General features: G+C 47.3%; 1 protein-coding gene across 17 annotated transcripts; it reads right to left on the bottom strand.

Moving 5' to 3' along the window:
- On the bottom strand, positions 1–13,357 carry Sf1 (splicing factor 1). 17 transcript variants are annotated; one of them, XM_021638499.2, is made up of 14 exons: positions 12,932–13,354; positions 11,193–11,321; positions 8,528–8,603; positions 5,543–5,695; positions 5,267–5,356; positions 4,743–4,926; positions 4,534–4,649; positions 4,324–4,431; positions 3,452–3,632; positions 2,909–3,182; positions 2,570–2,629; positions 2,303–2,482; positions 1,342–1,546; positions 1–905 (listed from the first exon to the last, which is right to left on the bottom strand). In XM_021638499.2, the coding sequence occupies exons 1-14, from the start codon at positions 12,960–12,962 to the stop codon at positions 776–778; spliced, it is 1,917 nt and encodes a 638-aa protein (XP_021494174.1). In that variant the 5' UTR covers positions 12,963–13,354; the 3' UTR covers positions 1–775. The 17 variants fall into 17 exon arrangements, with proteins under 17 accessions (XP_021494174.1, XP_060241165.1, XP_021494163.1 ...); XM_060385182.1 differs by having other exon boundaries at positions 1–1,546; positions 2,905–3,161; positions 12,932–13,356; XM_021638488.2 differs by having other exon boundaries at positions 1–1,546; positions 2,909–3,161; positions 12,932–13,356.
- Positions 13,358–21,583: the final 8,226 nt, after the last annotated feature.

The following is a 21,583-nucleotide window of genomic DNA, read 5'->3' as shown; positions in this document are numbered from 1 at the left end:
GAAAACCACACTGCTCTTTTTATTCAATGGAACATCCCCCCTTAGCGCAGTGTTGAATCAAACACCGGAAAAAAAAGCCCAGAGAAATTTTCTGTAGATAAACCAGTGAAAAGAACGCGCATTACACATTATTGTCAACATAATCACTCCATGAAGAGAGAAGGGGGCAAAGAAGCAGAATGAAGAACAAGGGACGCAAGCCCCAGACACTGCAAAACATGTGGACATCTGGGGTCAAAATAAAACATAAAGGGAAGCTTTCCAGGAAGGAGAGAAGCAAATGGCAACTGAGGCAGCTTAGGTGATCAGGAGCATGGAAAAGACTCCAGGCTGGCAGTCAGGCCTATAGTGGCTTGGGCTGTGCCACTTACTGCTGGCAGGAATGCAGGAAGATGTGAATCCCTGGGCCACATTAACCCTATCTAGCAATGTCAGAATTCTCAAGACTGTTTAAAAGGTGAGAAAAATAAACCATCTTGGGTGTGGCCGAGGCCCTTCAACAATTTAGAACCACTGGACAACAGCCCTCCCCCACCACACACACACATTAATGGCCACAGCCTGTGCCTAAACCATTTGCTCTTCTCTTCTTGGGAGGAGAAGAATGGAGACATGGGAAAGGATTCTATCTGCAGCAGAAGACCGGGGAGAGCATCTCCTTGGACGGAGTCTGAAGAAAGGAAAAGATAAGGAAATAACAAAGGAAAAAGATAAAAATTAATAAAAATTTCACGATATGGAGCCAGCGTGTTCCGTTTCCGTCCAGAAAAATAACTCAGGCTGCTTTGCCGAACCATCCTGTCCACCAGGGGCGCTGCTGAGGCTGTCTGCCTGGAAGGGTCACCAATGGGCGCGGAAAGTCCTCACTCTCATGGCTCGGGCCATCGCTGCCGCGGGGAGGGATCCTGGCGGCCCAGTTTGGGGAAGAGGCAAAGGGAGTTGGGTGAGGAGAGAAGAAGACAAAGAAGACACTCGATGCTACAGGGCGCCAGGAAAGCCCAAGCTGGCGCCCCTACTACCACCTGCCCATTCCCAAGCGAGTCCACAGTCACTTGGCCCAGCCCAGTGCGTGCACACACACACATGCGTGCACACACAGTCACATGCGTGCATCCCAATGTCTGGCTCCATATGGTGAGGTTCGGCGTGTGTTTAAACGAGACCAACTCTCTATGTATATAATATATATTTTCTTAAAAAAAACAAGTCTAGTTCTGTGGTGGAGGCGGTGGGGGAGCTGGAGGCATCCCGAAGGGCGGCATGCCCGCCACCCCCATGCCCATCATGGTGACAAAGTTAGAAGGGTCCATGGGAGGCGGAGGAGGAGGGGGCGGGGCATACATCATGCCGGCGGAACCAGGTGGCGGAGGCGGCGGAGGGGGAGGGGCCCCGGGCGGCAGAGGCGGCTGGACCCCGGGGGGCAGGGGCACCATAGTGGGGTTGCCTTGCATCTGAGGGGCTCCTGGAGAAGCTGCGGCAGCCGCCTGCTGCTGTTGCCATGGCGGGATGGACCCTGTGCCAGCGCTCGTGGTGGTAGTCGTCGTATCTGGGGTAGTAAAGAAGCCCAAGGTCACACGCGCGGGGGTACACCGCGGCTCTCTGCGGCTGCTGCCTTGGGACAGGGGACGAGGGGCTCCTGCTCCTTGCTTGGCATGCGGTACGGTGGTGGGGGCGGGCGGGCGGGGCTGTCCTGGTGATGGGAGTGGAGGGGTGGGCAGGACTACCCTGGGGGTCAGCCTCATGGTCTCTGGGCTTAACAAAATAAGCCCTTTGTCACCAATGCCCCTGGAGGGGCTAAGGGGAAAGTACCAGACACAAGAACCGGCTTTGACATCCCTCCGCCCAGCCGCCGCCACCACCGAACGGCACAATCAACCTCAAGCCCACAGCTGCTCTCTTCCCTCTGAGACCCCTCCCTTATCTCTGCAGTCTCTCAGGACCAATCGCAACCCCTCCAGAACATGCATGCATTATCCCACTCTTGACTACCGTGCACAAGGCACGGCCAAACCAGTAGCTCATTCAGCAGCTTAGCCTGGACTTCTGGTGCTCTATCTACAATAGTAAGCTCCCCTCGGACCTCCCAAGTCTCTCCCAAACACAACCACACCAAACATCAGCTCTCCCCACAAGACAGTCCTTTGGGCCAGGTAGCCTGGCTTTCAACCCCACTGCCCTTGCTGAGACCAGAGTCTCCTCTCACCCAAGGTGTTTCCAAGCCCAAGTGAAATACGAGGTTCTTTTCCTCTCAGCCCCAGCCCACATCCCACCCACCCCCACAAGCCCAAAATATTCCACTCACTTTGCTGCCATGGCAAGGGGGTGCTGGAAGCCATACTGCTGCTGGGCGGAGGGGGTGGTGGAGGCTGCTGCTGCTGCTGCTGCCATGGAGGAAGAGGACCAGAGGGAGGAGGCGGGGGCTGCCCACTGGGAGGTGGCGGCGGCGGCGGCATCATGCCCATAGGCGGCGGCGGCATCATACCTGCAGGCACAGAGTTTTGCTTTAGAGACCACGGTGCTGGGCTAGAACAGCTCCCACCCACCCTAAATAAGCAAGCAATAGCATTACCTTTTCCTTGATGCAGGCGATAGACCCCAGAGCCCACAGGCGTACTTCCCAGGTACTGATCTTGATGGAAGGAAAGAGCAGGGACTTAGCAGGACATTTGAACTGGCCAGGCAAGACATCCCCAATACCTTTCTTAGTCACAGAGCTTTTTGAAGTTATTAACCTCCCAAAAGTTCGACCGTAACAGTGGGTGGGCCTCCCCACATAAAAGGTCTTCTATGCTTCAAGATTCAGAACACTGGTTAGCCAATCAGCACTGCTTACAGCTCACAGCCACAGGTGTGAGCAGCCTATTTCTCCCCCCTAAACCCCAAGGTTTCTGGTCCGACACTTACTTACCCATTGGAGGAGGGCCATGATGCCCAGGTGGGTGGGGGCCCTGGTTCATCGGTGGCGGCGGCGGCTGCATCCAAGGTGGTGGAGGTCCATTTGGGTTGTGTTGCATGGGATGTCCACCATGCCCACCTGTCAGGCTGGGTAATGGGTGTGGGAAGCTGTGGGGGCCACCTCCAGGCCCACCAGGACCACCTCCATGCATGCCATGGTAGGGCCGATTCTCTGAAGGACCAGAATTCATCCAGGGTGGGCGACTCTGAGTTGTAGACATGAGAGACTATATGAGAGCATTTCCTGCCACTGTCAGTGCCTGCTCCCCCTGGTGGCAACATTGTTCTTCTGACTATGTCAGAGGACACAGTCCTTGAATACATCAAGGATAGGATCCTCTCAAAGTGAGAGACCCCACAAAGGCCAGACATCCCAGAAGAACAATGCTGCCAGCTACATCCACCTCTTAGCTTTACCCCAAACCCTTGGCCATAGCTCCTAGTCTCTGCAGAAGAGAATGGGGCAGCTAGGCCAGAGAATTGTCCCAGGGCTCACCGGCGGTGGTGGGTTGCTGGCAGGAGCAGCAGGTCTTGGTGCACTGGCCAGGGGTGTGGTGGCAGGTCCAGAGGTGGAGCCCACAGATGCAGGGACAGGAGCTTCCCCTAGCTCAGCCATAAGTGACAAATATTCTTTATCCATCCGTGCTTTATCCTGAGCTGACTGAGGGTCACCAGGCCTAAAGTAGGTTCAGACACAAAAAGGAGAAAATACTCAAGAGAGCCATTCTGTGTCTATATTCACCACTGCCAGTCACAGCATAGGCCCTGAGTTAGAGGTTCCAATGACCAACCATTGTACAAGACCTCACCTCTTATGTTTTATCAAATCCTATCTCTATGAGGCTGGAGAAATGGCTCAGGAGTTAATAGTACTTATTGTTCTTGCAAAGATTATGGGTTCAATTCCCAGTGCCTGCATGGCAGCTTACAACCACCTGTAACTCCAGTTCTAGGGGATCTAAAGCCCTCTTCTAACCTCCACAGGCACCAGGCATGCACACTGCACAGACATACATATAGACAAAACTCAAAATTAAAAATAAAAAAAAAATTGTATCTTGACAGTATGCAAGACTTACAGAAACTGCATCCATGTCCTCATACGAGCCTTATGGTAATAAAACCCTAGCCTTAACAAAGCAGTGAAGATAAATATTGTACCCAATGGAAACATTTATAGCCAGAGTGTAAGTTTCTGGATAAGACAATAAGTGGCTCTCCACATCTGCAGTCCTCTTAGCTCACACCACCCAGCCGTAATCACAAGGATTCTGCTCTGGTACATGAGATGAACCATGAGTCAGTATGGAAAGAAGGATCCTGAACACCAGTGGGCTGCCAAGAGTCATGCTGACAGCCAGACCTCACCTCTGAAATTTGCAATCGGAGGCAATGTGGCCAGCCCCTCCACACTTAGTACACACGGTAGTATTGGTAATGCTGCGTGTCTCTGAGCTCTGCCAGGGTCTTAGGATCCTGTTGAGGTAGAGAAATCAATTCAAGACCCCGTAAAGACCACCTTTCTACTTCAAAGGGTTCTTTAGGTTTTTATGCAGTCTTCTCAACACTATCACTGACCTGTTATCATCTTCCCGTAGAGTGCCGTTCAAGCGAGCCAACTCTCGAAGCTGCATCTTCCGTAGGTCATTCTGGTCCTCTGGGGTTTCAATACCCTGCTTCAGGATGTTTCTGATCTATTAAGACAGATCCCGCAATTAGTTGTTAAAGTGTCTGGTGCCATCACCTAGGTTTCCAGCAAGAAGCATCCTCCTGGGCTCATCACATACCTGTTCTACTGCCTTTTTGACATTCTCCATTGTATTGGCAGTGACTAGAGCATGAAGAGGTTCATCTTCTCCTGGCAACATCTGACCATCTTTACGCCCAACTTTCCCTTCTTTCACAGATCCTTTCCCCCGTATCATGATCTTGGCATTGCATTCCTTCTCAATGTTCTTCAGGGTATTCCCTCTGTCAAAGGCAGAAAAGACTATTTTTACAATCTGCGCAAATTCCTATTGTAGAAAGTAAAAAGGGATGGGCTGAGTAGGCATTGGTAGGAAACTGCAAAATGCAGAGAGCATCAGATTCCCTCACGAAGGAATCTGTTTAAGAGTTCTACATTAAGGTCACCAACACTCAGGATTTTACTTCTCTACAGATAATGAGGATGGGTGGAAGTGGGAAGAGCATATACCACGTTTAAGCCGTAATTCAGCCAAAACAAATAATACAGCAAATCCCAAATACAATCAAACCCTGAAACTCTAAAGGAAACTAAATGTATGCCATACAGTAGTAAATTACTCACCTGGGCCCAATTAGAAGCCCCACAAAATTGATTTCTGGATACTCATCTTGGGGGATCATTACTTTATCACTCACTCGTGTTGCTGGAGGCCTAAGAAAGAAAAAAATTATCGTCATCTCTTTCTCTGTGTGTGTGTGTGGGGGGCACACATAACCCAAACTCTTCTACAACTCAAGGATATACCATATGAGAACTGAACATGTGAGTCAAACAGTAAATAATAAAACAGAATTGTCCCAGTAGGCCACATATGATTTAAATGTGCCCTGTGCTTACTTGTAATCTGCAGGTGGTTTAAAGTCTGGGTTGAGAGCAACCATCTCCGTGATGAGGGTGTGCCGTTCCTCTTCAAGCTTCTTGCGTGTACGGAACTCTCGAGTGTTAAGCCGCTTCCCCTCGCTGTTGTAGATTGGCTCAGGGGAAGGGGACCTGTGGGAGACAGATCCCCATTACCGTTCTGACCCCTACTCCCCTTGCTCCCGCATGGACTATAACAAGTCTGCCCAGCCCCTCTGCCTCTCAGATCCTAACAACTCTTCGGAGGAACCGACCATTACGTGTGCTATTCAAGATCGTGTGGAATGAGGAGATGGAATCTGACTTAACATTAGGCAAACTGGTGTGTATGTGAGAAAGAAGAAAAATGCTTTCACTTCTAAAAGTGACAAGGGAAGGGTCTATTAAAGGGAAACCTTTGGACCACAAATGGCAAGAACAAGATCATCCTCTGGAAGCTTCTTGCCAAATGCTTCTTTCATTTGAAAAAAATTATAATAACCCAGCTTGATGAACCACAGAAACCCAAGTTTAGGTGAACTGTGCCTAACAGGAAGAGCATCTGTACCCCCCTGCCACATAATGAACACAAGCTCGTTCACCCAAAGCATCTGGGACTCAAGCTACTGTAGCTACTTGGCCCCCACAATGGAGAGGAATGGTGCAAGGCTTCGTCTCTGCTTTTCCTTCAATGGCCTGGCTGTTCGAGGTGGGGAGTCTGGGTAAAGAAAACCGTTAAAATGCTAATGCAGCTTCTGCAAGAGGCTGCAAATGCAGATTTGGTCAAACACTTGTCTAGGGTCTGAACCTGTCAACAGCAAGGGGGAACTACAATTCTCCGCCAGAGTTTACAAGTCCAGAAATTTCTCTCTCATTTTTAAGGAATAAAATGCTGATGCTACAAGCAAAAATTAAAAAAAATATATAGTAATGATAAAATGATGAGTTTACCACAGCTAGATTTTTGCGGTAAAAAAAAAAAAAAAAAAAAAAAAGAGGTTACACTCCTAGAACTGAGGTAAGTATAAAAAGGACATAGCTTGATACTCTGTATGAAAATTTAGTAGCAGCTGCAAGAAGGGAAGAGACCATGTGGATCAGGTTATTTTAAAAATCATCCTGAAAAGTAGTCCCGACCCCTACACCCTTGGTTTAGTTGAGGAAACTGTGCCTAGTTGGAGAGCAAGAACTGAACTCGGCTGCTCCCACTGTCTTCAGCCTAAAGGGAACCATGTCATACCAGGTTACACACACGATGGAATAAAAGGTCAGGTTTGTTCGTGGCTAATGACGGCTAAATGACACCTCCGTTTCTAGCATCTGTATGAACTGTTAGCACAATTCAGTCATAGTGAACACAAGCAAACATCCCCAACTCATTAGACTGTCATCTTACACACTTAAGTCTACAACACATTTTAAAGCATTTTAATTGTGCAAGTTAAGCAGCATCAAAATAGCAAAGTGGCTTAATTCTGAAATACACCTTCTTAAGAAATCATCTTATTAAGGTAAGAAACTCATGTATTTCCCTCCAACCTGGGCTTAAAAAGCAAAAGCAATCAGGCATTAGGGCCTCTCAAAATTGAGCATATACAGGGAGGAGAAACTCTGCTCTGCTTTTACTCATTTCTAGCATGTCCACCCCATTGCTACCTAAAATTGAGTGTTTCTGGCTAATTACCAAATTGTACAAGAACCAAATTGGCCTTTTAAAGGCTTCATAACCATTTAACCTCTTCCCAAACTGTGGAAGTGAAAAGCAAAAGCTAGCAATCTAGAGGTTAGACTGGCCGGACTTCTTCACCTAGAAGAGGCATCGACATCAACTGCACTCTAATCCCGGTTCTCCAGGAAGCAAACAAGGTTTGTTAAAAACTCAACCTTTGGAGGAATTGCCTGGTAACCTGTAGACATACCATTAAAGGGGAAATGGCCAAAAAGGCACTAAACAGTTGTGGTCTATAACCTATAATATAAATCTTTAAAAAACTGAAAAACAAAAATCTTCAAATCAAAAAAAGAAATATAAGACACAACTTTCCAACCAAAATCTATACATAAAAATGTAACAAACTGATAAGCAAAAGAAGGTCAATATGGAGAAACTATTAAGGTTTTTTTGTTTGTTTGTTTCATGGCATGGTGAGGGCAGCAGAACTGTGTGACTTCTAAAGCCATTACCAGCCAGGATAACAAAAGCCAGAAACACCTTCAAACCAATCGTTTCAACTATGCTACATGCACTGAGAGGTTTCAGCAGAAGCTTACTGTCTACTAAATGAGCAGACCTATCAGGCAGTAAAATTTCACTTACAACGTTCCTCTCTCAAACTTTTCAGAGGTGAGAGAAACTATAAACGGAAATGGTATGACCACAGCTGTTTGAGGCCCACATTCCCTTTTTAAAAACAAAAAGGTAATAATTCAGGGATTGGTTGCTTGCTTTCCCCTCCCAAAACCCGCCGGCAATGGCCAAGGCTGAAAATTAACTGGCAATGAAGGAAGTTGGTTAGAAATCTTCTGATTTTAAAACAATCACAAAACCACAAGCAGGTAAGACTTCAACAAGCTTGGCCTGCTCAAATTCAGTGATGGTTAAAAATATTCTCAAATCCCTGCATAGCATACCAATGAGAAAAACCAACCCCTGTGCTTTCAGCCAAAGCAGCCAGTGAAAAGGCAGGCTAATGGCCACCCACCCTCACTGTCCCTAGGGGTGGGCAAATTACCAAGTTAAAATCTACATGCTTACCAATTACAAACCAGTGATTCATTTTCTTTTAACTTATTCTCCCATTAAATTTCAATCCAATTTTCTCTAACTGTTGACTGAACATACATTCTGCTATTTAAACCCTGGTCAGAATACCAGTCGTCTTAACTAGGATTTTATTGAACTGACACAATATGTTGCCACCAGTAAAAACATATTGAGAAAAAGGTAAAAGCGTTACTGTCAGCTGGTTAAAACTGTTTCCCAACCTGTCCTCAGGGTTAGGGGGGATGCCCAGGTCTCCTGTGCGCAGTTTACGAGTCAGGTCTTCTATCTGTAGTTGCACTGGAAGAAACCAGGTTAGGAAAGAAAAAAAAAGGATGGAAAAAAGACAATGTTACCAAAAAACATCTCAAATCTCAATAACAAGCATGAAGAACTCGGAGACTTTGAAAGGGACGACTGATCAGTGACACACTGAGGCAAAACCCCCAACCACCTAGCAGCAGAAGTCCATTTACATCTACAGTTAATTTTCACTTCAAAATGAAATTAAGGAAGCAAACAGTTTGTTGGAAGAGGGGTTAGCAGTTAAGACTGTTCACTACAGCTTACAATTTCAATTAACAAGAGGTGTTCACCTCTCCCTTCCCCACCAACACTTAAAGATAGGCACCCTGAACCAACAGCATTTAAGATACCACCAGTACCTGCTTCCCACCAAACTCAGGGAAAGACTTAAGTTTCTATTTCTTCAATAAATATTAAACACAGCCCAAAATTACTCAATTAACATGGGATAACAAAAATAGCAGTTGAGCAAAGATCATTTTTATTAAAACCAGGTTTAAAACTTTTTAATCAAGACATTTAATAACCAACATCTTAGAGATCTGTATGCATACTTTCTGTACAACCAGACCCATACTAAAGGAGTCCCCCAGTACCTGCAGCTTTACTCAAATAGTGAACAAACCTTTCTTTATAATCCAGTGGGCCTAGTTAAGATGCTGTAAAAGCTTATGCTTTTTTTTAAATTGGTTTTTGCAGACTGGGTTTCAAAACCCCTGACTATGCCCAGTGTCCTAGAACACACCATGTAAACCACGCTGGCTTAGAAATCAAAATTGACCACCTCTGCCTCGTTGTGTTAAAGGTGTGTACTACTACACCAGGCTATGAGTTTATTTTCACACTATCTGCTGATGTCCTGGGAAGGTGTGTAAAAGGTGCTAAGTGAAGGTCAAGGAGAATGTATGTGGCCCCGAGGTTTGAAACAGAGATGAGGGCTTCACTAAAAGCTGCCAGTAACTCAGGTGAAGTGTAATACAGCAGTAGGATAGAAAACCTGGAGTAGCTCCCTCACTATGTGTATCACTACCTCTCCTTATCTTTATCAAGCCCCATGTTTCTCATCAGGCAGTAAGCGCACGCTTTACTTACAATTAGAATTAATGTATATTTAACTACAAATAACTCTAACTTTAAAGCATGTCTCACAGAACTATATATCTCCATGCTGAAACACTGATTAAAAAAAAATTAATAGTGAGAGAGTACTAAGGACATCTGGACAAAGCAAGTGTGTGCTACGGGACAGTTGCTCTCCAAGCTCCTTTACTCTAAACAAGTTCTAGGCTTGTAGTCTGACATTAAACTCAGAAACTCAGAGGAACTACCAAAGGCAACTACCTATTACTTGTGGGATCAGACGTGAATAAACGCCTAGCACTGAAGAGTAAATCTGAAAAGGCTTCTATTTCCCACAAAACAAAAAACTATACATAATAACTTCCGAGTCTGTCTACTTCATTGGAAGATGTAAACAGTCCCTAAGGGCTTAATGCATTAACTAGGCCTCCAGAGGAAGAGAGGGGAGTTGTAAAGTATTAAGTGTTTATCAGATTTTGTGTTCTTGGGCTATGACGCCACTAGGGACATTTTACAAGGTTACAAGGTCCAATACTGGTCTAATGACACCCAAAGGTTGGGTAAGAGGTAAACAGCAGCAGTGGGAAAAAGTAGTATTAGTAGTAATGTAAGAAGCAGACAATTCCAACGCCTCAAAATTCTCAGCAATCTAAAAACCAGGAAATAAGACCCTTCAGGTATAGAGCACATTAACCTTGAAGCTGTGTTTGTGAAGGCCACAGTTTCATGGACCCACGAGGTTTCTGCCCCAAAGAGGATGTTTACTTGGTTAGTTGAAAATGTTTATCAAGTGCACTTTTTTGAGACAGCGGGACAGATATATAAAAATTGCATCAATGACCTTGGTTTTAAAGTAATTTTGAGATTTAACTTCAACTCTACTGTGGACAGTAACTTAATTTTTAAAATCCTGCCACCATCTCATTACAAACCAAACAGTAAACCCTTCCCAGCAGAGTCCTTTAATTGTAAATTACAAGAGCCTTCATTTTTAAGACAGCTCTCTAAGAACAGACAAGAAAAGGTAATGAAGGGAAAGATTAGATTCAACAAAATGGATGAACTGTAAATACTTTCAGAGCCACTTTTTGTTTAAACTGTTTTGTACCTATAAAAAGCAAAACCACATTTTTTAGGGAAAGGGAACCACAACATTAAGGTGAAAGACCATGCTACAAAAAGGCACCTGGTTTACAATACCTGCAGTGTTCTCCACTGGGGCCTGTCCAGAGGCAGGTAACATTCACCTCATCAATGAGCAAGAACAAGCAGCTGAGAAGTGTGCTGCTTAGCTAATATCTATTTGCTGCTAAGAGCAGGCCCAAACATGAAGCTACAAATGCAGGACTGGCCGAGCAAATCACAGTTTACCACAAAGCTATGAAAGCACAGCTGATCACACCTTCTTCCCAAGACTAAAATCTCAGACTTTCAACAGTTTGTCACTGAGAATAAGAGCAGTAACAGTCTGAAGATGCACCTGGATACAGAACGTGTATTTACCTATATAAGCTCTTTCTTGTTCCCGAGTCAATCCAGGGGGGATAACTGTAGGCATGCCTGGAATCACTGTCTTCTGTTCCATTGTGTCTTGGTTCCATCGGCTCCTCTTCCTCTTCTTGCTTGGGAAGTCTAAACACAGACAGAGTCCATCAGGTGGAAATATGAACCAGAATAGTGACTACCAATAGGTAGTTCATGATAATTAAAATTGAAACATAAATCCACCTAAAATTTAAAAGCGAAGGAATTGAAACCTCAAAGATCAGAGAAGAAAACAAGCAGCCACTACAAAGGTATCTGGTCCTCCTACCAGAAAAGTTAAGGAACACTTCATGTTTACATTTGCCCCCTCTCCCCCCCCCTCAAGAACTTGCTGGAATGTAAACACAAGGAACAAATTTTCTTTTGTGGTGTTGTACATGCCAAGTGAAGGCTCTACCACTGAAGCGTATGTCCAATTCTTCGGGTTTTTTTGGTTGGTTGTTTTTTTGAGATCATAGTCTCTCTACAAAACCCTGGCTGTCCTAAACTATATAGATCAGGCTGGCTTCACACTCGAGAGAGATCCACCAGCCTCTGCCTCCATAGTGCTGGGATTAAAGGCATTGGCCACCATGCCCTTGCTTCCTATTCTTAATGCACAGAAACCCCAAAAGGAATTGCTAAGAAGATACACATTATCAGTTCTGAATGCCTTAAAGGGCAGAAAAGAGATAAGACAGATGGAAAATCGGGCCTACAAAGCATTGGAAAGACAAGCTCCAAGAGGACACAACAACCAAATCTCCTGCCACACATCACTAATTAAAAAAAATCCCATCCTTCAGGAAGACCATCCTCACACGTAGCAAGAGCAGCATTTAGTTTTCCTGACCAGTGGACACTTGTCATCACAGCTGATATATCAAAGTGTTTCCCTACATTTACCACAAAAGGTTTTCTATTTCTCAGGATTACAGGCTCAGAGGGAAAAAAAGGCTTTTATAACAGCACGGGGAAAGCTGGTCACTCTGAGAACCTTCTAGAAAACAAAAGGAGATTAACAGCCTTAATAAAAGATTCAACCCAAACATCATTAGAAGCCTTCGGAACTCTTACTGTAGAAAGACACACTCTTGTCACGGGACTGGTCTCCCCAAGTCATAAAGAGGGCCACCAGCACCACGCCGTTACGTGGAGCTTTCACACTCTCCTGTCCCCCACACCAGAAGCTCGGGGGGTGGGGGGCGGGGGGGCAACAGGTGGCCTCGCCAAGCTATCAGAATTGCGCCACAAAGCCTGGACGCCTCACTGCGTCTGCGCAGAGAACGCTTCCTCCCGCCCGCCTGCCTCCCACGGAGCGCCTGCGCACTCGGAGCCTCCCAAACCAGGCCGCGCGTACTCTGGGGCGCGTCCGCCCGAGCCTGCCGTGCGCGCGCGCGCGCGCCTTCGCCGCGTGCAACCGTGGTCGCGTAGCCCCTCGGTCGGCGGGTCCGGTCCGCGCGAAGCCTCTCGCGCCCTCTCGGCCCGACTCACCCCCGCCGCCGCCGCCGGCCCGGCCCGGCCGCTGGTCTCGGCGCGGAGGCGACCCTCGGTGGAAGAGGGGCGGCGCGGGGGCGGCTGCTGTGGCGGCGGCGCCGCTGACGACAGGGCCGCGCAGAGCCCCTGGCGACCTCCCCGGCGGCGGGGGCCCGAGCGGCACGGCTCGGAGCCGCCCCCGGGCCCAGGAAGCGGGGGAAGGCCTGGTAGGCCCGGCTTACCCAACGGCGTGGCGTTCGCTCCGGTCGCCATGGCGCCCCGGGGGACCGGCACCGGCGGCTCCTCGTCCTCGGCGGCGGCTTCTCCTTCACGAACCTTCCGGGGTTGGGGAGGGAGGGGACCCGACGACGCTGCTCAGGAGCGCGGGGAGCCCGTCCTCTCACGCGGCGGGCGGCGGCGGCGCCAGACGCACAAAGAGGGAGGAGAGAGGACGCCGCGGGGGCGGGCCGGGGGCGGCGGGGCCGCGGCCTGGATTGGGCCGGCCCGAGGTGAGGTCGGAGCCGGCGGCCTCCGATTGGCGGAGCGCTGGTCCTTCTCGCTACGTGTCGGGATTGGCCGAACCGTTAGGCCAGGCGACGAAATGGCGGCGGGGCCGGGCGAGCGGGGAGGCGTCGCAGCGCGCACTCCGTTTGTTACTGCGCGGACTGAGCTCCCAAGCCCGAGGGGCGGGGGGTATAGGGCAGAGTCTGTGACGCAGAGCGAACGGCCAGCTCATTGGCTGAGGGCGACGGGGTCGAGCCTCTCGGCGTCGTCGGGCCTCGGGATTGGCTGAACGCGACTCGCCCCTCCCCCAGGGGCCAGTTGCTGGGGAATCGAGAAAATCCGGAGGTGGAGCCCGGAACGGAGGCGGTGCGCGTGCGCGGTGGACGCCGAGCGGCCCGAGTGACGTTAGTCATTGTGCCAGAGGTAACTAGGAACCGCGGGGAAGGGGCGGGCTCGAGCGAACGGACTGGGCACGTCGACGCCGCAGGTAGAAGAGGAAGTGTTACGGAAGAGCTCTAAGATAGGGTAGCTTTTTAAGGTTTTATTTAATTCTGGACTTGTCAGTGCGCGCCTTTAATCCCAAAACCCAGCAGGCAGAGGCAGGCTGATCTCTGTAAGAAAGTAAAGTCTCGTCAGTGGGGTGCTGATGGGGCGCTCGCCCTTCATCCCAGCACTCCGGAGGCAAAGGCAGGCGGATCTCTGAGTTCGAGGCCATCCTGGTCTACCAGAGTGAGTTGCAGGCCAGCCAAGGCTGCCTCGGAAAAAAGAGAAAATCTTAAGTAACAGACCAGCATATAACCTCAGATGTAAAACAACAGAGTAATCAAAGTAGTGGGCTATCACCCACTCATTTGAGAGGCAGAAACAGGAGAGCTGCCATGAGTCTAAGATTTTGAGGCTAGCCTAGAATACGAGACTGACATAGTGGCACATGCCTGTAATCTTCCAAGGAAAATCGGGAGCTCAAAGTGAGTCTTAGGAGGAGGCAAAACACAAAGTCAGTTCAAAAGTTGGCGTACAAGTGTGCACTTCCATTGAAATCCCAGTGTGTTGGGCATTTTATTAAGTTATCTTAAAATTACATACCCATAAAAAAGGAAGGAATTACAGCTGGGATACAAAGTGAATCAAATGTGATTAATAAAAACTTAATAATTTTTTTTTAAAAGGAAGGAACTTGTAAATGAAACTGAGGCCAGAAGTACCTTCCATATAGGAGACAAAAAATATTCTTGTAGAAAAACAGGTTAACATAACATAATAGAAGTGGGGATAGGAGTCTCACAAAGCTGGTTATTTCAGCCCAGTAGAGAGAAATATGTTTAAATCATGTAGAGTGGCTGGAGATGGATCAGCAGATAAGACCACAGGCCACTCCTCCAGAGACCCCGGTTTGATTCCCAGCACCCACATGATGGCTCACAGCCATCTGTAACTTCTGCCTCACAGAATCCAAAAGCCCTCTTCTGGCCTCACAGGTGCTGCATATATGACTTATATGCAGACAGAACACCCATATACATAAGACATAAATAAAAATGATGTAGAAAAATCTGAAAAACATGTAAAAGACGATAATTTAGAAGATTTGGGGTAATCTAGGAATTGAGAGACTACAAAGAAAAGAAACTCAAGTGTGCTGGATGGGACATGTCAACAGACCATAACAGATTAGGGAGAAAATTGCCCCACAACAGAGAAAGAGGAAGTACAATGCAGTGAGAGAGCTCTTGCCAGCACACCCAAGTCACTCATCCCACCTCTAGAACTGCAAAAGTAGAAGAACCAAATGTCTTCAATGGCCAAAGATGATTTTGTTCTTTTAGAGGCAGGGTTTCTCTGTGTAGCCTTGGCTGTCCTGGACTCACTTTGTAGACCAAGCTGGCCTTGAACTCACAGAGATCCCCCTGCCCTTGCCTCCCTGAGTGCTACCACACTTTGGCTCCCAAAGATTTAAAAACTAAGTAGAGGAAGGGCTGGAGAGATGGCTCAGCAGTGAAGAATACTGGACACTTCCAGAGGACCTGGCACTCATGCATCAGCTAACAACCACCTCACTTCTGTTCCAGGGGATCTTGACTTCCTCTTCTGGACACTTCAGGCACTGATCACAGGTCTGCACACACACGCACATGCAGGCAAAACACCCATACACATAAAAATCTAAAAAAAATTTAAACTACAGGAACTGAGTCAGAGTTCAATAGTAGAATGCTGGTCTGGTTTGGCCAAGGACCTAGGTTTGATTCCCAGATACTGAAAATAATTTATGTGGCTGGCTGTGGTGGTTTGAATGTGAATGGCCCCCATAGGCTCTTACTGAATGCTTAGTCTCCAGTTGGTAGATACGTTTGTTTTTGTTGGAGGAGGTGTGTCACTGAGGCCAATTTCAAAAGCCCACACCAGGCCTAGTGCCTTGCACTGGCTGGGCCAATGTAAGTTCTCAGCTCCTACCACAATGCCACACTCCCCACACTGTGATGGTCATGGACTCACTCTCTGAACTGTAAGCCCCCAATAAGGTCTCTCTGCTATAACTTTCCTTGGTCATGGCATCTTTCACAGCAATAGAAAAGTGGTAGTAGAGGCACAGAATGGCAACCTTTGGAACCCTGGTCATGGTGCTGGGAGTGTCAAGGAGCATGCCTGTACAGCACCGTGGCTTCCTGTCCGCCGAGGATAGTGCTGCCCACCAGACCCACTGTGCTGTGGGATGAGTGTGGTGAAGCCTGCCAGTGTGTTCTGCTCATCAGGAGAGGTAACTGAAGTCAATGAAGCACTTGCAAAAAACCTGGGGCTCATCAACAAATCCATGAAGGTGGTTGTCTGATCAAGAGGACACTGAGTGACCATTCATAGCTTGATGAACTAATGAGCAAAGCATATGAGAAATACATGAAGTCCATTGAAGAGTAACATGGCACCCCTCCCCCCCCCCCCCGCAATTAAACAGTAGGAAGTAACCTGCTCCAATATGCTTGTGTTAAATTTGTGGAGGATAGAAGACTTGAACTAGCTTTTAGCAGTACTGATGGAAAACAAACTATTCTTGACAGTGCTGCTTTAAAAAAACTCCCAGGCTGGATTAAAGGTGACACACACCTTTAATCCCAGTGCTCAAGAGGCAGAGACAGGCAGATCTCCTGTGAGTTTGAGGCCAGCCTGCTCTACAAAGCAAGTCCAAAGAAACCCTGTCTTGAAAAACAAAATACCCAACTTCCTAATGTGTACAAGATAAGCACATGTACATATTTTCATAATACCCTAGAGTATGTATTTAGACTATGTTTAGCTTTGGTTTTTAGAGTTCATGAGATCTATGGCAAAAGTAGTTATAAAGCTGGATTTGATGATAAATTGCCCTTTAATTCAACAGGGAGAGTTAGAGGCCAGCCTGCTCCATGTAGCAAGTTCCAGGCCAGCCAGAGTTATATGATGAGACCCTACCTAGTGATTACAAGAATTCCATAATTCGGAATAACAGTGTTGTAAGTTTTGCATTGTAAATGTATAATGTCTTTTTTATGCCCTCCTCCAGCTCCTGAATAATGACACAGAGACTATTGTATTTATTAAAAGCTTCAGCTACTATAGCAGATAATGAGCTATTCCACCCTGACTATGCTGGCCTCGCCTACTTCCCAGCCACATGGCCTGTTATCTGCCATCTTAGTCTCACCCTGGCTGTTCCTTCTCCATCCATATCCTCATGGTGACTCGGTATCCTCTGGTCCCCCCACCTGAGACCCTCTTCCTGGGCCTGGAAGTCCCGCCTTATCCTCTCCTGTCCAGCTATTGGCTGTTGCGCTTATTTTTAAACTATTTTATCTGGGGTATTTAAGCCTCTACCTCCCTTCTACCAACACTTTAACCCTAAGTAAGAGAGAGGGTAGTGGGGAGACAGAATGCAGACACCTTTAATTCTCCTGGCTGTTAAGGGGTCGATGGGTTCTTTTGGGGCTATACAAGTCTCCGTCACCAGCAAACACAGCAAGTGGTCTCCTCCAATTCTCCACATCTTCAGCCTCTGGTGTCTCCAAACCGCCACACCTTCTCTTTCTGATCTCTCATATTTATATCCCTCGAGTCCTAGATCACAACCGTCTCTGTGCTGTATGAGGCAAGCACAGAGACCAGCTGGCAAACACCATGCCCAACAGGAGGCAGTTATCACTTGTGGACAAACTGAAGCCCAAACTAAAATCCCACTCTTGGGATTAAAACAAAAACATGTCTACATAACTGAGCTTTTAAAGAAGCCAAACTTCCATTAAAATCGACTGTTCAAAAGGTGATGGAGAGCAATGTTTACAACATACCAAGACAGGAGGTGCTTCATGACAATACCAGTGCCCAAGTCAGGACCGCAGTCAGATCTCTGGGTACAGAAATCAGCATTTGAATACACCGTGCACAAAAACCTCATCCCACCATTGCATAATATTCTAAGTTGCCCATATCCATCCCTGGGTTTAGGTCAAAAGACTTAATGTACCTTCTCGTTGGAAATGCGTGAGACAGCAGGAAAGTGTTGTACAGTGTCAGATGAAGGACAGTGCTGTCTTACTTATCATGGCTACATTGACTGCAGTTGGGCTAGTCTCCTTGTACACTGTAAATGTCGTTTCTGTGTTACTCAGATGTTGATTTTTATGAAGCATCACTTGGCTCAGTGTTTGGTTTTTTGAGACAGGGTTTCTCTGTATCTTTGGCCTGTCCTAGACTAGCTTTGTAGACCAGGCTGGCCTCGAACTCAAAGGAATCCCCCGTCTCTGGGATTACGGGCTGCCCCACTGTGCCCAGCTGTCTCAGTGTTTTGTAAACGTTCTTGTCTATCACCTTCTGATTGGCTATAGCTGAACAGCCTATAGCAGGACAGGAGAGGATAGGCAGGACTTCCGGGCAGGACTGTGGGAAAGAATCAGGTGCTGAGGATTCATTCACCAGCCAAACGGAGGCAGAAACAGGTGCCAGGACTGAAGAGAGGTAACAAGCCACATAGCAGAACGCAGATTAGTGCAAACAGGTTAGTTTCAGTTATCCGAGCTAGTTGGGAACAAGCCTACGCCAAGGCCAAGCTTTCCTGTTAATAATAAGTCTCCCTGCCATTGCTTGGGCAGTTGTCTGGCAATAGACCGCTGCTCTGACTTAGCAGCACAATGAGAAATGAAACATTCATCCTCTTAAAAAAAAACAAAAAACCACAAGCTAAGGAAGGAGACATGAATTTGAAGCTAAGGACTACAGTTAGATCCCATCTAAAAGAAAAAGTTAAAGTAGGAAAAGGGAAAAAGATCTCATATAGTGGCTCAGTTCCCTAAATCCTAGTACTGGAGAGGCAGAGGCAAGACGACTGAAGCAAGTTCAAGGCCGGCCAAGGTACAGGGCTGGGACCCTACAGAGAAGAGAGAGAGGAACACAAAGAGTTGGAGAGAGGCTCAGTAGTAGCCTCAGTAGGAACTGCTCTTGCAGAGGACTGAGTTTGGTTCCCAGCTTCCATGTCAGGTAGTTCACAACTGCCTGTAACTCCAGCTCCAGGAAGCTTATGCCCTCTGCATCTTCAAACATGGTACTCAGAGTCATATATCCACACGTGGACATACACAGGTGATTATAGTAAAAACCTTTAAGATAAAAAAATGTTTATGAGGGGTGATGCACACTCCTTTAATCTCAGACTGGGAGGCAGAGGCAAGTGGAGCTCTGCATTCAAGGCTAGCCTCGTCTACAGAGTGAATTCCAGGACAGGCAGGACAATACAGAGAAACCCTGTCTTGAAAAACAAATGTATGTATACCTTCATATTGCGTATACCTAGTAGCAGCAGAAACAGAAAGCCTCCAGATCAGATCCTGTTGACCTTGATTTTTTAACAAACCTACTTTATTTAGGGTTATTAAACGTTTCTACCCCCTTCTCCAATCCCCCAACACCAGGTAGGAGGGAAAGAAGGTTAGTGGGGACGGGGTGGCGGAGTTCTCTCTGCTGCTTCCCACTGGGTAGGGTTGTAGGATTCTGTTGGGGGCAATACCAATATCAGTTGTGCAGAAGTCCAGGTAACCAGAAAATCAGCAAGCAGCAAATGCAGCAGGACAACCCAGCTGCAAGCAGTCCTCCTCCAAGCACCCGCACCATCTTCCTCTAGGCCGTCATATTTATACCCCTCAAAGTCCTCAGACTTCAACTAATTCCAGCTGGCAAAGACCATGCTCATAAACCAAAACAAGATCCCCCAAAGACTGGAATCAGACAATTGTGAGCCAACATGGGTGTTGGGAACTGAACCTGGGTCCTCGGCAAGATCATCAAGTGCTCTTGACTACTGAGCCAGCTCTCCAGGCCCCTCCCCCCTTTTTAATAATAATAAAAAAACAGCTCTGATTAAGCACTTGCCTAGCGCGTGCAAGGCCCCAGGTCCAATCTGCAGTACTATAAAACAAATAACATGGGGGCTGGAGAGATGGCTCAGAAGTTAAGAGCACTCTCTGCTCTTCCAAAGCTCCTGAGTTCAATTCCCAGCAACCACATGGTGGCTCAAAACCATCTATAATGAGATCTGGTGCCCTCTTCTGGTGTACAGGTGTACGTGCAGAAAGAACATTGTATACATAGTTAATAAATAATTAAAATAACAAAGGTGAGCAGGGCGGTGGCACATGCCCGTAATCACAGCGCTCAGGACTGGAGACAAAGGGACGGATCAAAGCCAGCCTGGCTATGTGAAGTTCTGCCAGAAGGAAAAGTAGTGAGAAGAAGGTTCTTCTTTAGTAGAATCCTCTTTAGAGGGGGTTGTTTTGTTTGAGACAGTCTCACTGTGTAGTCCTGTATGCATAGACCAGGCTCATCAAGAACTAAGATCCACCTGCCTCTGCCTCCCAAATGTTGAGATTAAAGGCTATATAGTATGCCCAGCAGCTTCCCCTCCCCCTCCCCCCACCTCGCTTTCAGACAGGCTGTCTTGCAGTCCAGGCTAGCTTTAAACTCCTTTAAATTCAGATCCTCCTCTGACCACCTCTAGGGGCCTGGGGTTGTTGGTATTCACTAACACTGCCTGGGGATGGGATCCAGGCCTCCCTGCATGCTAGGCAAGTTCTCTAGTAACTAACCTCAGCCCTTCGGTTTTTCGTTTTTTAAAGACAGGGTTTCTCTGTGTAACCCTGGCCCCAGCAACTGCAGGACCCCCTGCCTAGGGAATAGTGCCACTAACAGGGGCCTGGATCTTCCTATTTTATGACATGGCTACAGGCCAACCTGATAGAGACAGTCTCATTAAGACTATTAGCCAAGGATTCTAGGTTGTATCAAGTTAGCAAAATAACCATCTCAATAACCAACTTCTTTTCAAACTAATTTGTTGTGTGTTGTATGTGAGTGCCGGCGTGTTCATGCCACATGGCTTGTATGGAGATCAGAGAGCAATGTTCAGTTGTCAGTTTTCCTTCTGAGTTGTTTAAGCATCTCTCTCATTTCTGCTGCTGCGTTGAGTACTCTATGCTAACTTGCCCTCAAGCTGACTTTCCTGTCTTCACCTCCCATGTCCCCATTAAAGTGCTTTTACCCACTGAGCCATCTATCTCCCCAGCTTTAAAATAATCAATTTAATAAATTGGTCATCCTGTTCATTTTTCTACGTTTATAGTACAAACATGGTTTCTGGGGCTGACGATGAAGCCAGGTGCCAGAGTGATTTCGTAATGTAAGGCCTTGGGTTTGACCGCCACTGTAAACCAAGAGACTCATAGATACTTCTACAGCCTTCACTGTCAACTCTCCATTCCAGAAGAGCCAGTAGCAAACCCCTGTGCAGACCCTGCTCCTAAGGCCTTAGCTTAAAAGCTGCCATTTTCCTTTCCTCCCCCCCCCCCCACATAGGGTCTTGCTGTGTAGCTGAAGCTGGCCTTAAACTAACTTCTCTTGCCTCAGCATCCTGAGTGCTAGGACTGTAGATGTGCGTCAACATATGACTTTCAGATGAGTCTGCTTTGCTTGTTTCTGAGCTTCCTTACACATCATCTGAGACTCTTTCTTGCCATTTTATGGAACTTATTCTTGGTTTAAGACCCGTTTGTGTTGCTGCATTAAGGACTTCATGATTTCCTGACTGCCCAATCGCCCTGCTTTAGCTGACAGTGCATCTAGGGAATACGGCACCTGCCCCGAGCTCCACATCACGTTTTCTCATCCCAGAGGCTCTTCTGCAGCTTCAAAGATGGGCTGCACCAGGGCTTTCCCATGTGCCTTTCCAGCACCGACCTGTTTGTTGAACGTGCTAACGAGTCAACATTCTCTGTTCTTCTTCACTCAAGGTCTCAGTATGTATCCCTATGTACCTCTGTTCACAGAAATGAAGAGGCCCCATCCCACAGGTAACACTCAGAGGGCATTTGTTT

Source organism: Meriones unguiculatus, chromosome 1 (assembly GCF_030254825.1).
Source record: "Meriones unguiculatus strain TT.TT164.6M chromosome 1, Bangor_MerUng_6.1, whole genome shotgun sequence".
NCBI classification, from domain to species: Eukaryota; Metazoa; Chordata; class Mammalia; order Rodentia; family Muridae; genus Meriones; species Meriones unguiculatus.
The sequence above is the reverse complement of the archived record's forward strand: the minus strand, read 5'-3'. Positions and strand labels throughout refer to the sequence as shown.

Excerpts from the sequence above, each read along its gene's own strand:
- Sf1 (XM_021638487.2), bottom strand. The coding sequence starts at position 12,962 with ATGGCGACCGGAGCGAACGCCACGCCGTTGG. Across the intron at positions 8,604-11,192 it reads ACAAGAAAGAGCTTATATAG|TGCAACTACAGATAGAAGAC; the intron begins GTAAATACACGT and ends GGTTTCTTCCAG. Across the intron at positions 2,630-2,908 it reads TCATGGCCCTCCTCCAATGG|ATCAGTACCTGGGAAGTACG; the intron begins GTAAGTAAGTGT and ends CCTTCCATCAAG.